Source organism: Aethina tumida, chromosome 3 (assembly GCF_024364675.1).
Source record: "Aethina tumida isolate Nest 87 chromosome 3, icAetTumi1.1, whole genome shotgun sequence".
NCBI lineage: Eukaryota > Metazoa > Arthropoda > Insecta > Coleoptera > Nitidulidae > Aethina > Aethina tumida.
The window spans coordinates 25,798,809-25,816,465 of record NC_065437.1 but is presented as its reverse complement, the minus strand read 5'-3'; the positions used below and the strand labels follow the sequence as shown (position 1 = coordinate 25,816,465).

At 31.2% G+C, this 17,657-nt stretch overlaps 1 protein-coding gene across 3 annotated transcripts; it reads left to right on the top strand.

Moving 5' to 3' along the window:
* The first annotated feature begins 253 nt into the window (after positions 1 to 253).
* On the top strand, positions 254 to 17,610 carry LOC109594378 (KAT8 regulatory NSL complex subunit 1). Of its 3 annotated transcripts, none has more exons than XR_007547603.1 (8): positions 254 to 2,495; positions 8,638 to 9,239; positions 11,470 to 11,673; positions 11,918 to 12,251; positions 12,357 to 12,441; positions 14,895 to 15,370; positions 15,436 to 15,785; positions 16,620 to 17,610. XR_007547603.1 is itself a non-coding variant. In XM_049965405.1 (7 exons), the coding sequence occupies exons 1-7, from the start codon at positions 1,210 to 1,212 to the stop codon at positions 15,719 to 15,721; spliced, it is 3,273 nt and encodes a 1,090-aa protein (XP_049821362.1). In that variant the 5' UTR covers positions 255 to 1,209; the 3' UTR covers positions 15,722 to 16,339. The 3 variants fall into 3 exon arrangements, 1 of the variants encoding a protein (XP_049821362.1); XR_007547602.1 differs by having other exon boundaries at positions 255 to 2,495; positions 15,436 to 15,781; XM_049965405.1 differs by lacking the exon at positions 16,620 to 17,610 and having other exon boundaries at positions 255 to 2,495; positions 15,436 to 16,339.
* Positions 17,611 to 17,657: the final 47 nt, after the last annotated feature.

The following is a 17,657-nucleotide window of genomic DNA, read 5'->3' as shown; positions in this document are numbered from 1 at the left end:
TTATGGAAGATTCGTTGTGCTATTTAATTATGACGATTTTGGCATATTGCAGGAATAACCTGATTCCCATCGCGATCGTCGACATTTTCGAAACAACTTGCGAATCACACAAAAGGTAGTCAATTTGGTTTGTATTATTTTCGAACATTTCCATGAAAATGTTGAATTTTATTAAAGTATCTTTTGTTTTTATACATAATTGTTTTTTTATGTGTTCATGGAAATAGATACAATCGGAAACTAGGTTATGAAATAAAAGATGTTTGTTTAATTACTTTTTCATATATTTATTTGATGGCAATACAATTGTTTAGAATGTTGCATTTAAAATTGGCGCTTCAAATTAGGGCTGAAAGCCTCCGATAGATGGCGGAAGTGTGAACTGAGGATTTTCTATGCACTGGCGCCAAATGTCCTTATGGAGTCGATTTAAATTGAATATTTAAGACTGATGTGGCGTTTTAAAAGACCTGAATGGTGTTGAATACTGTAATTTGGCGGAAAACGGGCGCGAAATGCGGCCTGGAAGCGTCGAATCGAGGCCTTGGCAGCCAGTCTCGAGTCTGCTCCGTTGAGTGTGATGCCGCGCGCCGCCGTTGTTATTGGGCAAATGGACGAGTGCGTTGTTCGGCTGTTTTTAGGAAAGTCGCCATTGTTGTTCGATAAAATACGCATAAATGTGCCGTTTGACGTATTGACGGGCTCGATTTGATGTAGTTGGCCGTGTGCATGGTGTTTGTGGTTGTGCTAGGAACGGTGACAGGGCAAAAGTAGGGCTCAATCTGCGGAAATTGTTAGTCAAAGTGGTGTAACGTTAGGTGCGTATCCGCTCGGAGTGCAACCGAGGTACGTTTCATAAGCTTGGATCCGTCACGTGGGAGTGTGCCGTTTTGCTAACATTCTGGGACCGTGTTCGCTGTATCGGATTTGGCCGTTTCGACTGAAAATATCGAAAAATCGAATAGGACAGCGTACGAACATCGACTTAGTACAGACACGCATAACCCGTACGGACGTCGTTTCCTAGTAATTTCACTTGTATGTTTTCGGCATGGAATTAGCCGGCGACTGACTAGTGTACGTTTTGGAAATAAACCAATAGTGTACTGAACCGCGGAATTTCGTACATGTTTATTGATCAACTGTCGTGTCCTTTTATTTTATTTCTATGATATTGATATGAGAGATTCTGTTAAAAACACTGGATGAATGGGATTGCGTACAGCCTCGGTGAGGCGTCCCCATGCGGCGGTCATGGCCCCAGCCCTAACGGACGCGGCCCAATCTCAGACGTTTAAATTGCCACCAAAAGTCCCAGGATCCCCCATCAACGGATACGAACCGCAGGAACCGTGTTGCAAGGGCTTTCAACGCCCTGATGAAATTACTGATGATATAATACATGCTGTGGATAGTCTCAATACTCTAGCTTTGGCATCAGAAACCCTTCTTATTAACAAGTGTTTGACCAATCTAGCTGGTGCCTCGGATAACTCTGAGAATATAATGAACAGCAGCCCACCACCTATGGGCGACCAAGGGGATAAAATGGGCCTTCAAAAAACTGGATTAGACACAGTTTCTAGTTTACAAAGAGAGAAAAGTTCTACGGATGTGGACCAGTTATTTAACAATCTTTCTTCTGTTCTCCCAGAAGGTATTACTAGTGAATTGGGACAAAATGAAGACGATTTTATGCAAGTCATTAAATCTATAGAAGGCCAGAACAGTGATGAAAGTGAGGAATTTCAAATTACTGGGACGGACCTTACCAATAACCTGTCATCATTTGAAAAAGAACTCCTCAATGATGTAGATCTCATGACCATGTCCACTGATCAACCAGATGATTTGGATAGTGTCAACAATTTAAAAGAAACACAAACCAAAGAGTTACTTCAAGGTCTTCAGAAGAAACATTCAAAACTGGAGCGTCGTTTGTATATGCTTAAAAAGCGTGTCCATAAGATACAATCCAGGCACCTAGGTCAACATATCAGTGGGGAAGTGGCAGGAGTATTTGAACATGTACACAGGCAACTGAAAAAAACCAAGGAGGCACAAGAAACTCCCAAAGATGCCAACCAACAGCTCTCGACACTCCCTCCACCAGGGGAAACAACAGAGGAAAAAACAGAGAAGGAAAAACCACAGCCAATGTCATATAGTTCTACCAAGAACTTGGTCAGAAAACTGGAGATGACCACAATATTACAGGCAAATTCTGCATCAAAACAAAAACAAGGTTCCAAATATTTTGGGTCTGGCTCAGTGGAACCTCCAACCTTCAAAAGTAATGTTGCTAACATGGTTAATATACCTCCTTGGTCCACAGAAGACAAAGTGGAATTACAAAAAGTAACAGGACAACTGCAATCTCAAATTAAAATGGTGCAGAAAGAAGTGGATTCTGAAGCAACTGAAAGTAGTTCTGGTGGTGAGAGTTGTGATGAACTGCAAAATTACAATAATCCCCATCAACAATATCTCAGCATGTAAGTAGAAATTTGATTTGAAATAACTATACAATATTCTAGTTTTTAAATGAAAATGCTTAGGTATATAAATATATGTTTATCTACAAACAAAAATTAATGGACAGTTACAGTAAATATTTATCTACAGTAGATGCAGAAATCAGGATATGAGTTTAACTACTTTTTAGAGATATCACCATAAAAAATTACTAAAATAAAGAATACTTTCTTATTTTAATGTGTATTATCATTTAAACGCAATGATAAAAGTGATAATTACCATTATGAATATATAAGAATAAAATAATTTTATATATTATTATAGACATTATGTTTGTGTATTATTTATGTATTATAGTAGATGTTATTTATATGTATGTATATGGTTTTTATTAAAATTGTTTTTATTTTCTATTTGAGTATTATGGGAATTAACATTAAGCTTTATCATTTCTAATCTAGATATAACCATGCCATGTCAATTAATTTTACGAAATACAATGACATGTTGATATTGTCTCTGGGGTATTTTGTTTAAAAAAGGGATTATTCAAAGCATAGGGTCAGAAAAACACAAATAATTATTTATTGTTATTGTCAAAAGTAAGAATCCAATTTAAATTCGACTATTCAATGTAAAAGTGAATTAGACGTATAATTGAATATTTAGATAATATGAAAAAAATAGGAGGTCAAAATCAACTTTCCTGTAATAGAATTTTTTGTAGAATTCAAAGATTTTTTTTTTTAAGTTGGCTTCTGCTTCTGAACTAAACAATTAAATTTATGCAAATTGGAGAAACATACATATTAAATATATTTGTGGTGCAAATATTCTTGATCATGCTACTTTAGAACTATAATAATTTGGTGAATATGGGAAATCAGATGTGAAAAGGTTACTTGTTTGTGTTCTTTTCCATATTTTAAACAAAAAGTGAGTACCACTAATATTGTTAATCCAACTCTTACTGAAGAAAACAGTTATATATCTCGACCTAATAAAAAACTTTCTGAAGTTTAAAGTGACTTCTATATCATACCCTCGTTTTTTAGAAATGATTTAAAAAAAAAAAATTAAAGAATAAGTATTAAAAGGTTTATGAGTTAAATAACCAGTAACAACTTTGAATTCTTCATAATATTCTATTATGAAAAATATGATTTGTGAATTCATAATTTTTCCTCAAAAAAAAAAAAAAAATAAAGGGTATCATCCCAAATTGTGTTTTTCAAATAAATAAAATCAAAAGAATTTTGACAGGAGTCAATTACTAAATAATTGCAAATTCAACCTTAAAAAAATATAAATAATTTATTGTTTAACCAGTTCTAATAAAAAATTGTATCCAACATATTGTGTAATAAATTTAATTTAATTACTCATTAAATAATTAATTCCTGTATATGTAAGAATGGGATTTTTTAAGTTAGCAAAACATATAAAAAAGTTGTTATGCAAATTATTACCAAATGGTATTAAAAGAAGAACTTAGATCGCACCTATTTACAATTTTGTCTAAAGTTATATGTAATTTTTTGTTAAATTATGAAATATTAAAGTGATTAAATTGTTGTCATTAGACAGCAATGCCAATGAGTTAACATAAATGTACCCCGACATAATTACTGCATTATATTGACTTATTTTAACAAAGAACTCAAAAAATGACTTACATGTCTTATGTTTGTCACGGACTTTCTTCTTTCTAAATATAACTTAAACTAAAGGGATCATCTTAAAGGTACTTACCGATTCTGGATTCAAAATATTGAAGCTACAAAATAAACCAAAACTGAAATAAAATGACAAAAATGTCAACTAAAGTTTTAATAAATATTTGATGGTCATTGACTCATTGATGTGATCATAAAATAATTTATTTACCTTTTTCTGTCTCTAAATATTGAATAATCTTGAAGAAGCGGACTCCTAACACTATTTTGTACAATTGGGCATTTTCACTTTACAGAATTGTCGTAACCATAGCATGCAGTAAATAAATGAATTAACGTAAATTGTGACAAATGACAACGAGCAAAAGAACTTAATCTCATTGTGACAGACTTTAAAATTTTATTTTATCCTGACAATTTCAAATTTAATAATGTTATACTAAAATTGTGTTATATATCGACGTTAATTGTGTTACACATTTACATTTCAAAATTTTACACATGTTTAGCCAAGGTTTCCAAACGATTGACGATTATTACATCGCGTCGTTGTATTTCCTACGCAAGTAGTGGAGAACGCCAACCTTGTGCCGTGTATCAATAAATATAAATATTCTAGCGTTGAAAAAAATACAACATCGTATTTATTCTTTTTGTTTAAAAATTCATTGCATTATATTTTTGTTCCTGAATGGCTTTTTAATTTTTCTGTTTATTGATTTTTCAATACTGATAACAAAATAAATAACTTTACGGACCAGAAAGTATATCCCTAGTACAAATATTATATGAGTAACGTTCGTGAATGTAGTCATGTTTTTATTTGAATCGTATCTTATTTTCAAGGTTTTCGACGTCCACAGTGTGATCGGATCAGCACTTTGGCTGATTACGATTTAAATTTGAGTTAGCAGAAGTATTTTATTTATATGTTTAGTAAATGTTTTATTGTGAATTGGAGTGTAATTAATTTTTAATTATTGAATATTGGAAATGTAAATTAAACAATTATTTAAATTTCTCCGCCAATTTATAATAATGGGCACTAATTATAATTTAATAATATTTTAAAATTCAATAACTGAATTATGCAAAATGAGTCGAACGAAATTGTATCGTTACTGTTGTTATCAGTACTTATGTTTAAATTAGTGAACTTATTTTTAATTCCAACATTTTATATTGTGTGCGTAGGTAATGTGTTTGTATAATACACATTTTATTGAGTCATTTGTGTGTACATGAGAAACAATACTGTTTTATTAGTTTGTGCAAATGAATAAAATGGGTGCTCAAAATTCGGGGCATTGAAAATTATCATTTTGACACCGAAATTATTCTTTTTTAGTTCTATTCAACGTATTGTATTAATACTTTCATCATTTACCCGCATTTTTGGTGTTCATTAGAATATTATTTCTGATTGTTTTTGCAGTTTTTAACCTTTTTCCCAGTGCCAAATTAAAAAAAATCTGCAGTCTAATTAGACAATCGGACTTATTATTTTATTAATTAATTATTTAATTTATTTTTTTTTCTATTTAATTTTATTAAGTTGGAAACTAATCTTTAAAATATTTATTAATAATTTGATTTTAATGAATAATCAAACAAGAGACTGGTTTACAAGAATCTTATCAGATTTTGACATAGTTTCACAATCAGTTTGGTACTTATTAAAATATTTTAAAAGTGTGAAACTTATTTTAAGTGGTGTCATTAGTGAACATTGTGTAATAAACAAAATTAAATGTGTATGTCTTATTGGTACTAAAAGTTAAACTGTTTATTTAAATAACGCTTCAAGTCACAGTCACCCTTTGTACTGGATCAGTATCTTTTTAAAATGTTAAATATTTTAGCCATAATTCTTTTATTTATTGTGAACTGTGAACATTCATGGTTTTAATAAAGTTGATGTCTGGTAATTGAGACAGACAGGTAAGACTGAATATCGATGCTTTGATCTTTTAATTAATTCGTCTCAATTTTGCATTTGTATTTCAAATTATTAAGAGCATTTTTCTTTCAATATATGGAAGCAAATTGTTGTTCAATATATCACTATATAAATCAGTCTAAGGGGGTCTATGACAGAAAAATTGAAGCACCCTCATATCATAATTGAACCACCATCATGTTTCACTGTGGGTACAGCAAACTTTTTGTGTAGTTTTGACCTTGTAGGATGTTTAAAATAAACAGAAGTATGTCAAACGAGCCCTCAACCACCAATCAATAGGACCCAGTTCTTCCAGTTGTCTTTAATTTTAGCTGACGATAAGATTTCAATTATTTTTTGACATTCAAATTATCTAATTATTGATTTTCGAACTCTGACAAGTTTTTCGTGGTTACCACTTGGCAAGTTTCTCTAATTTATTTTAATAATACAGGAAACGATACGACATATTTAGTTGTAAACTCTTAGTCATCTCTTCTTGTTACTCTTGGTGTTGGTAATGCTGAATTATTATTTTTCTTGCAGTTTCACTTCGACCAGTGATTAAATAAATATAGGCTGCTGGTAAATAATCAAATTAAATTTAAGGAGAGCAATGAAAGACCATAAAAGTTACTTTAATCATGGCCCCTACTGTACAACGACATTTTTTTCACTTAAATAGTAACGTCATAAGTTTTAACATTTGTAAATATTCATTTTACATTCTGGTTATTTTCCCTTTGTTAAATTGTTATATATTATACCTTATCGTTATTTTTAAAATTAATAAATGTGGGTCAATGAATGATATAAAAATAATTATCAGACTCATAAGATTAACAAGAATTCCAACTAATAATATATTTATTTTGCCATAACATTTATAAAACTTTTTTAATAAAATTGCAGATGTTGTAGAGTTCTTCTACCAAAAAATAATTTATAATTCTAACATGAAAAAAGAATCTATTTATTTATTTACCTTATTGCCTCAGTAAATACATAAATTAATGCAAATGATGATAAACGACGAGTAGAAAGAGCTCAATTTCATTGCGACAGAATTTATTATTTTATCTTATCTAGACAATTTCAGTTGCAGGAAGTAATATCAATTTCACTGTTGCTGCTGTGAATAATATATAAAATGCTGAAACTGTGTTATGTATCGACACTAATAGTGTATTTTATGTCTTATCATTATTTTTAAAATTTATAATTGTGGATTTTATTATTAATTAATAATAAATTAAAAATAATTGATTATCAAACTCATATGAAATAATTATTTTTTGTTTGTCATAAAAGGAAATTGAACAAAAAAATTAATAATATTGTATATTTTAAATTATTTTTCAATTTCATTACGAAAAAAATTATTTTTCAGCCCCAAGAGGGTTTGAACAAACGAAATATATAAAATATATTCACGTGTGCACATCTTAATTTTTGCCAATAAATTTCATGTACACATTTTTAGGTAGCTTCCACAATAAACGAGAAGTTATGTCAATTAATGATATTCAATCATATAGCAAATATTCACATAACTTAAAACTGTATTAAATTGATAAAAAAATGGTTAGTAAATATTGATAAAGCAGACGTATAGTAAATATTCATATAATACCAGATAAAATGCACAATATCTACGAAGACTGCAAATAAAATATAATTGAATTTTTTCAAATCAGACAATTAGTTTAAATTTGAACTTTAATCCACAGAAGAAGAAATTAAAATAAATAGTAATACACTCTGTAGTAATTTAATCAAGTAATTGAAATAAAAAAAAACATCGACGTAAATTTTGTCAATAGCAGATGGCTACGGCTATATTGAAATTTTCCCTATATTTTGGTATAAAAATATGGTGATCTCGGTCGACTCACACAGAGAACAATGTTTATGACACCCCTAGAATTTTTTCTTGTCTTATCTTTTCAGCTACTCATTAAGTTTGAATTATAAAAATAGGAATTACGTGTTTCCTTTTTAAATAGGCCATACTGAGTAAATCCTCTAATAAATTATTTAAATTATTTTATTAATAATAAATATATTAAACAAAAGAGAATCTTTTCCAAATGAACATCACAGGAATTAAGGGTTGAATACCTATTTTTTCTTGCTTTTATAAGTAAAGCGAATAAAAATTTAATTTTTGGTAAATTTACTGACTTTGTTATTATTGTTACAAGATATTTATATTTAAGTAGGTTATTTTTTTAGTGTCGTAGTTTTTTAAAACATCCGCATTGGCTGATTGCCAAAATTTTTATAAGCATTTACTTTATTTATTTCTTAGGATATTATTGAGAAGTTAATTTAAGTAAAATTGTTTCTAAATTAAATATTATTATTGCCAGCTTGACAACTAAAACTGTAGTCGTTAGTTGTTTAGGTATTTTTATCAACAACCGTTTATGGTGAATTGTTTACTTACATAAAACATGAATAAAATGTCGCACCAAAAATTTATATTCTAATAATAACTTTACAACGCATTCTTATCTCGACTATTTTTATAAATTCTAGTCAAAAGAGGGCCCTATGGAAGTACACGACGGACCGGGCTGCCATAGCGGCGAGATGGACGTGGCTCCAGGCCCAGATCTCCGACTTGGAGTACAGGATCAGGCAGCACACGGACCTCCACAAGCAGATACGCTCGAATAAAGGCGCCGTGACGTTGGGCGGCGCCAGTCCGCCCCACGGCGACCTCACCTGTCCGGCGTCGCCGACGACCGTCAACGGGTACAGGGCCCAGATGTCGGACAACAACAACGTCCCGACGACGCCGGAGTCGGCGACCGCTTCGAGGATGTCGGAGTGCGCGGGCGGCAGCGGTACCGCCAACGGGGCGTTGAACGTTGACTATCAGTGTGCGAGGACTAGACCTTTAGTGAACTTTAGAAAAAGGAAATTGCTGCAGACGTCCGGCCTGCACACCGTGTCGAAGAAGGCGGCGCGACCGAGCACGTTGCGGTGCGGGTGCGTGTCGCCGACTGTGCCTTGTGCCGTGTGCACCGGTCGTCAGGATCCCACGCATCCCAGGGACCCGCCGGAGACTCTCGGCGTCCAGGAGAGGATCGCGCTCCTCGATCCTTGCTATCATCCGGTGTTTTCGTTGCCCGACGGTAAGATTTACGGTGTTACGTACATCTGCTGCATCTTAATATTTTTAATGGTATAATTTTGTAAATTTATGAGAAATTGTTAATTAGAATTTCCTGAAATTTTATTTGTATGGAAGGTATATTGAAAAACAAATTTCCAATAATATAATAAAAAATAAAAATATCAACCTTTTAGATATTGATTGATTCTTACTCATTCTAAAATCCAAGTATCCAATATATTTGGTTCCCAGTTTCAAATAAGACATTTAAGATTCTTGTTCACTTCATTTAGGTGATTTTTTCCTAGGAAATCCAGATGGTGATAAGTGATGTTTAATTAGGAAAAGATAGAATTAGAAAAACTAGTCAAAGCTTCAAGAACGATCAAATAAGTTAGTCAAGTACTATGTTATCATTAGCTTTTTACACATTTCAAATGGATATATTAGAAATATAGTTGTAAATTTAAATATTCAGTTATCATAATATTTTTATTTCTTATCTTATAAACTAAGGATTAAAGATGTACAATTTGATTTATTGGAGTTACATGTTGAAAAAATACTCAAATGGCGAATGTGCCTGAGAATAGTAAAAAATTGCATGAAATCTGCAGTTACAGAACTGTAACAAACACCGTTAGATTTACACATTTTCTTAACAAAGTATTATATAGCGTGATCCAGGATAAATGTTACAGCAAGTAAAAAACAAAAAAAAAAAAAAAAAAACAATAAAATAAAAGAATTTTTCATCTCTTAGTCAACAAATGAGTTTTATTGTTGGCAAATTTTATGATTTAGTGTATAAAGTCCATAGTTTACGACGAAATTAATTAATTTTTCATATACGTTTTCAATAGGCAATATTTATATCAATTGCTCCTCTTGTAACATCTATCTTGAAACTGTATATTACAACATAGTAACAATTTAAAATATTAAATTAAATTTTATGAACAGAAGTAGGTTACTTTGATATACAGCAGTGGCCATAATAACTTAACCTACACCATTGGCCATAATACTTGGAATTTTCGAAAATTTTATTTTAAAATGTACCTAGATAGGTGCAAAACCATCGTACTATTATATATATATATATATATATATTTTACTTAAATTATTTAAAAAATATATATAGCTGGACAAAATACTTGGAATATTTTTTTTATGTTTTTTAACAAATAAACAACTTATTTTATTGTCATATTATACTAATATTTTGTGTGGTCTCATTTTAGTCTGGTTTCGTTGTTCTTCTTTCGTAAAAGTGGTTTCTTGGCTGGCGTACATTGATTTATATATGTAACATAACTTAACATAACATAAACCTTTTTTCCACAAAAAATATAAAAAAATAGAATTTTGATATTTTATCAAAATTTGTTGTATTGTATCTTTTAAATAAGAGTTCTGTTAAATCACAATGTTTTTGCGTCGTAAATATGGTATTGTAACTATGATTCATTAGTTAGGGGTCACCCTGTATTAACTTTTAATGTTTTATTCCATAATCTGGACTTCTTTCATTAAATTATTCGGTTTGAAACTATTTCACATAACTTAACATTAAGTTTGTCCTAAAGAATTTTAATAATGTTCAATTGATTTAATATTTATATAAACACACATTGTTTATGATACAGCTAGGTAATAATAGGTTACAAACGAGTTAGCACACTATAACCACACAAAGTTACTCGAATGCTTTTTAAATAGTAATGGTGCGTCATGCTGACATGGAGGTCAAACACAAACACTATTCGCACAAAATCATCAATGAATCTAACTCAATTTTTTATTAATTTTATATAATCTCTGGGGTTGTTCTTAGTCATATGTAAATTAGTCGGAATAAATTTCTAATTTTAACTTTTACTTATCACTAAGACCGTAACATTCGTGGGCATCACATGTTTCTTGAACGGCTCATTTTAGTAAACAGTATCTCAAAAATTCAAAACAATGTCTGATACATTAATGTTGGTGTTGAGATAAGAAAATTGTAAATATCGTAATAACAGATAATTTATGTTGTATATAATATTTCCCGCCAATGTATCAAGTAACACACATTATTGATATTTTAGCCATTATTTTTGTAATAAAACAATTATTCTAAATATTCAATTTTTTATTTAGTATATGTAGTTTTAAGTAAACGTCGTATGAAATCTATGAAAAGGCATACTTATTAGTTTTGCTGCTTATTTAAAGTTTGGTAATTAACTGATTGTATATTTTAGATGCTTCCAAGAACATTCACATGGAAGCCATAATGAAAACATGGGATTGGCAACAGAGGACTCATAGAATGAAAACTGTAAAAATATTGTCTCGACCGGAGAAACTCGAAAAGTCCTCGATGGAACATAGATCTAAGAAATTGGAACACCGAAAGAAGTACAACCGATTATTAAAACCCAGTACAATGTCCGCCTTATCAGCAAGTAAGTATAATAATGAAAATGTAGATATATATATGTTAATTCATTAGTTTAATTAGTGTTAACAGGAAACTTGAAAGTATTTTAATCGAAATTTAGAATTTACCAGTTACTTCAGTAACATAATATGGAATTTCGTCTTTTCATAATTATAGTTTTTGATTAAATTCTTTCCGGTTCTGTAACATTTTTTTTTGTTGATTCAATTTAAATGTGCAAATTTTAACATCGTACTGATGATTTTCAGAACTCAAAAACAAACTGAAGGGCCGTAAAACAGGTCGCTACCCAATGAACAGACTGAACAGGAAGCGGCACAACGCAAAAATGGCGATGTCGCAAATGCACTCGCTCGCATCAGACGAGGAGGTCGAGTCGATCGGTAGCAACGGTTTCGGATCCACGGGACGTTCGATCGATTCCCCGAATTTGTCACCGTTACTGCAAATGCAGTCGATATCGGGCTACAACAAGAAGAACCGCATCGATTCCTATGACATCGACAACATCGTAATACCGTACAGCGTGGCCGCCTCGACGCGCGTCGAGAAGCTACCGTACAAGGAAATTCTGACGCCCAAGTGAGTACCAGTGAATTATTGTTTTTCTGTGTTTGATACTGGTCGTTCATTGTGCTTGGTTGAACGGAAGACGTGTGGCTTTAACAATTTGTTTTACTTTTTCAGGTGGAGGTTGGTTGAGCCAGATGTGTCGACGAAGCCCGAAATCAAAAATAACGGCGCTGTACGAAATCCTAGTCAGGACGAGGATGTAAGTATTTACAATTCGCCCAAAAACAAAATTGTTTGGGGTAAAATTTTCCGAATAATTTGAATTGTATTTACAAATAGTAAATTCAGTGAGGCCATAAAGTCTCCTTTATGACAACTAATAGTTGAGAAGTAAATGACCGCTCTTTTTTTATTATAATTATTTAATCATTGGTAGAGGTTAAACTGAAAGAAAAATTATAATTCAGCGTTCGTTTAAGAAAAATTTTGATTTCTACCAAAAATGTGAAGATTCACTGAACCACACAAAAGTGCGGATGAATCTAAATTCAAAAAAATGAGATGGTTCTGCTTATATTAAATATTTTATAGGGGTAAAATTTCACAAAAAGTTTGTTATACCCACAGTGAACCATGGTGGTGGTTAAATTATGCTATGAAGATGCTTCAGTTCTTCTCGCGTAAGTTCTCTTAGACTGATTTATGTATAGAGATATATTAAAGAACAATTGCTTACATATATTGAAAAAATGAAGTTCTTAATAAGTGTGTTTCAACATGAAAACGATTCCAAACAGAAATCCAAAATTGTGACTGATTAAAAAATCAAAGAATCGATGTTTTGTTTTGGGCGTCCCAATCTGAAAACAACAATCTTATAGAAAACAGGGGATATCATGTTTATAGTCAAATTGGACATAATTTTATAAATTTACCATAAACAAAGTTTTCACAACAAGAAACTTGACAGAATATAGACTTCGTATATTCAAAAATTGATGGAATCTAGGTCATGTTAATCAAAATTGAAATTACTATATTTATGTTCAACTCAAATAAAATAAATATATGTAACATTTTATAAAATAAGGAGATGGTATTTTATATAATACAGTATAAAAAAGTAAATTAATATTATTTGACCAACAATGTACACACAGAATAGTTTTTTTTTAATTTTACCAAACATTAATTAAAAATAAAAATACGTTTCAACTGAGGTATCTCAAGATCACCCTTCAAAAAAATTGTTGGTAGTACCTATATGGTACTGGGCAATTTGGCACATGTTATCTGTGTGACAAACAATAGTTATTGATAGATTAGATTGATAATATTTTATATGGTTTATATTTGAGGCCGGTATGTTGTTCATGTAAAAGTAATTAGCCTCTCTTTTTTGACAAAATCTTGAACAACAAAATTGTTATTTCTGCACAAATTTATGCATTAATTTATGAGCCATGAGAGCCATAAAACATCCTCTATGTCTTGGAAAGATAGTTTTAAGAAAATGGTGATAACATATTGAATTGAAGTTTTTTATTGGGACGAAATTTATTTGGAGACATGACGTAATTCGAATTGACTACTTTCACGCACCTACTTTGAACTCCTTTCTTAATGGCCAATTTAAATGAATTAATATTCCGTTTATTTTATCCATTGAGAAAGTGATTTCAATAACAAAGAAATCAGGAGAAATTGATATTTATAAAAGAATTAAGTTTATATTATATTTAATTTTAAGTTTCAGAAAAATAACCATCTTTCCCGTATGCATTAGATGCATATCCATATGCCTGAAAAAAACCGCAAACTACCATCCGTAGTAATAAAAGTTGTATATTAGTTTTACTACAATTAAAATATTGGCAGTTATAGAGACTGCCAAAAGAAGTGAAAACTTAGAACTTTTAGTATTAAAATTTGAAATTTCATAATATTTGAATTAAAATTTTCAACATCAATCTGGTTTTCACATCTATTGACACACTGAGCAACATTTATATGCATGTTTATATATTTTTTTGTTATTCATATATATTATGGGCTATACATCATGACAAAATATAAATACAATTAATATACAATCATGTTATTTATGGATAGTATTTGTATTTACTTAAATTTCACTTATAAGATATTCACAGCACTATATGTCAGCTGTATAGCTACAGATATGCTGCATGTCGGTGACGCGAACGCACGAGATATCACCCATTCAAAAAGTGTCGGTGACGCAAACCTATAAGATTTTCCCCAACACAGCTAAAGAAGTTTTCACTTCAAAAAAACTCTACAGGATAAATTTTCAAATATGGCTGATTATATACACACAGACAAACTTATATGGAATCATCCAGTATATATAATAGAAAATACTGATTATTAGATTAGCAAGAACCTTTTATTTTTTCTTAAAATTTATTTTCATGGAAAAATTCACATTTTTTATTTGCTCTATATAAAATTTATTAATGATTTTGTCTATACTTTGGTATTATTACCAATTATTATTTGGATAAACAGATACTTTTTTTCTAATGAAACACTCATAAATATTAAGTGATGCTGTATAAATTTAGGTGTGTGTATATTTCAAAATCTGGTGCTAGTGCGAGTAATATATTCGGATTCTATGTACAATTTTACTGTAGTAATAAGTAAAATGTAATTTTAAATTCTACATTATACCTCCTTCGTTTCCAGGTCGAGGATCTTTCCGAAGAGTCGGTCATCGCACGGCACGATCGATGTGAGCACGATGAAAAAAAGAAGTTCCTGAGCTATCTGAAACTACCAATCGGTTACGGCCGTTCGCGGTCGCACAAACGCACCGACAGCCGGGCCGAGTCCAGCGGTGCGAACACCCCAGATCCTATGTCGCCCCATCCAGTCGAACCGTACCACGCGACATCCTCCGCATCCACCTCATCCGCCGGTGCGGCACAACAGGACGGCGGTTCCGCCTCGTCGGCTATCGGAAAAACAGCGCACGGAAGTGCCATGTCGCCGATAACGTCACCGCCAGCTACGCCGCTACCTGTTCAGCCCGTGCAACATCAGCAGCTTCATGTTGCGTTCGCCGAGGATGCGATCGCGCATCCGTCTTCGAGTAGCATGTTGAGACGCAGGACCATCTCTCAGACACGCTACGGAAGGGACAGGGATCTGAGGGACGAAAGGTACGTTTGTAGTTTTATAATAAAATGGCCACGTTTCGGTAATCATATTTATTATTGCGTTTTAGGTGTAACACACCGGACGTAATTGAGGTGGCGCCATACGAGCGTCGCACATTCCCCCTGAACGAGGAGACGTACGAAAGGATGCTGAGACACATGCCCGAAGACCATCAGTTCAAAACTAACATACGGGCTCAGGATTCCGAATTCGTCAACTGCACGGAATCGTATCTGGACGAGAAGATGCACTCGCCGGGCAGCGAGTCGACGGAATCGGCGCTGGGCGATGAGGACCCCAACGATCCGGAATGGATCGACATGGAACGGCCCAGGGATCGGCACAAGAGATAAGGACGTGGTCCGTGCCGGAGCTCCGTCATTCCGTCGTCTCTTGTGCGGATTTTACATGTGGTGTGTAAGCAAAAAACTCAGTCAATTCTATTCTGTTCTCGTCTGTGTGGCACTTGGCTTTGAATTGGCCCCGTTTTCGTACAACTAACAGCTTGTAGTGCATGACTACGTTTAAAGCATTGATAGAACAAGACACTTACATAAATTTTGTACAGCAATCCTGATAAAAGACTTGGAAATTATTTTTATTAACTGACAAAAATCAATGATTTTATATGATCTATATTCGGTAATTGTCTTGTCTTGTAAATATTGTAAATAGGAATTTTGAATACATTTAGTTAATCTGTTTCCGGCCTATAAATGGAATATAATAAACGTTTTGTTAATTAAATTCAATTTGAATTTTAATTTTGTGATAACGAATGTTTTGAATGAGAGTTGTTTTACTTTTGGATACATATTACAGGTTAAATTGTTTTATCTCATTAGATTTGTAATGTGTAACTTATTCAGCTAAACTACTTGCTGTAAATAATTTATTCAAATAATTATAAATATTCTTTGCAATTGTTCATTTATTTGCAATATTTGTTAATATTTTTAATAAAATACTTTAAACAAGTAAGATTTTATTTTTGTTGCCTTTTCAAATTATATTTTAAATATTATATCCAAAAACACCACACCAAGTTTACGGCAATTATTACCTGGGTAAGTTAAGTAATAATTTAATAAAAAATCGCATTTAATTAGATTTTTCAGTATAAATATTTAAAAATTAGATTCACAGATATTGTTTATTTTTTGTAACAGTATCTAGGTGATGTTTTATGCTGAGATTAATTTATTCTAACTCAAAAATCAGATTAAAATAGACTTAATATTTTTGTTCCAGATGTGAAGTTAAATGAAGAGTGGATGATCAAGAACTAGAGTAGTCATTTTTATTACAATACATTAGTTTTTTGTTTATTTGTTGTGTTAAGGGCTAGTATGATTATGAGAACAGTTGGTTTTATTGTTTTAGGTGAGCTTAGGATTTTGTATTAAAAAGTCTGTGATTGTGATTATATATGTATAAATATTTCAATACTGTTGTTGCTTTTTAGTATTGTAATATGCGTTTAGTAAAAGCAAAAATACAGAATTCAAAGCTGTTCATATTTAAACTGATTCAATTATTTTATTGTATATCTTCAGTATGATAATATCAGTTTTGTTTAATGTACTTTCCAGTCTTATTTAATTTTGTAAAACAAATGTTCATGTAAAACTTAATTTTTCATATGTATAACAAAATATATCTCATTAATACAGTTTTAAATTTTTATAAGCAAATTATATTTAAAATTCAGTAAATCATTTAATTATCAGACTTCTATTCTATTTGAAAGTTAATTACAATAATAAAAATTACTGAGATTTGCATGAATATTTGATTATCATTTTCATTTCAAAAGTAAACACAAAGGTATTTAAAACGAATTTTAATTTGTCCAGTTTTAATACCTTTAAGGTTGCTGAATTCTGAGTCTAAATTTTTTAGCCTTTTTAAGTGGCTCTTTTATATGCAAATAGATTTGTTACTTGTCTATAGCATATTCATCTTCCTTAAAAATTGTTAAAATAATAAAAAGTACTCTTCATAAGAGTAAAATGTATTATAGAAGTTAGAATATTTTAATATATCATATGTATTAAAATTCTTAGATTTATAACTACTTTTTGATTTATAAATTATCTATGAAAGTTGTATGTTGAGATATTCTACTTGTAAATTGTACAATTAATAAAATTAAAGAGAATATTATATTTATTTTCAAACGCTTATGTAGCCAAAAAATTCAGTTAATTGTAGTGGTACATACATTTTTATATGCAAATATGTTTTAATATTATAAGAGTAATAAAACATAACTCACCCAAATAACTA

What these genes read in the sequence shown, in the direction of transcription:
- LOC109594378 (XM_049965405.1), top strand. Translation starts at nt 1,210, where the DNA reads ATGGGATTGCGTACAGCCTCGGTGAGGCGTCCCCATGCGGCGGTCATG. An exon ending in AATGTCCGCCTTATCAGCAA is followed by an intron (nt 11,674 to 11,917) that starts GTAAGTATAATA and finishes GATGATTTTCAG; the next exon opens with AACTCAAAAACAAACTGAAG. An exon ending in ATCCTAGTCAGGACGAGGAT is followed by an intron (nt 12,442 to 14,894) that starts GTAAGTATTTAC and finishes CTTCGTTTCCAG; the next exon opens with GTCGAGGATCTTTCCGAAGA.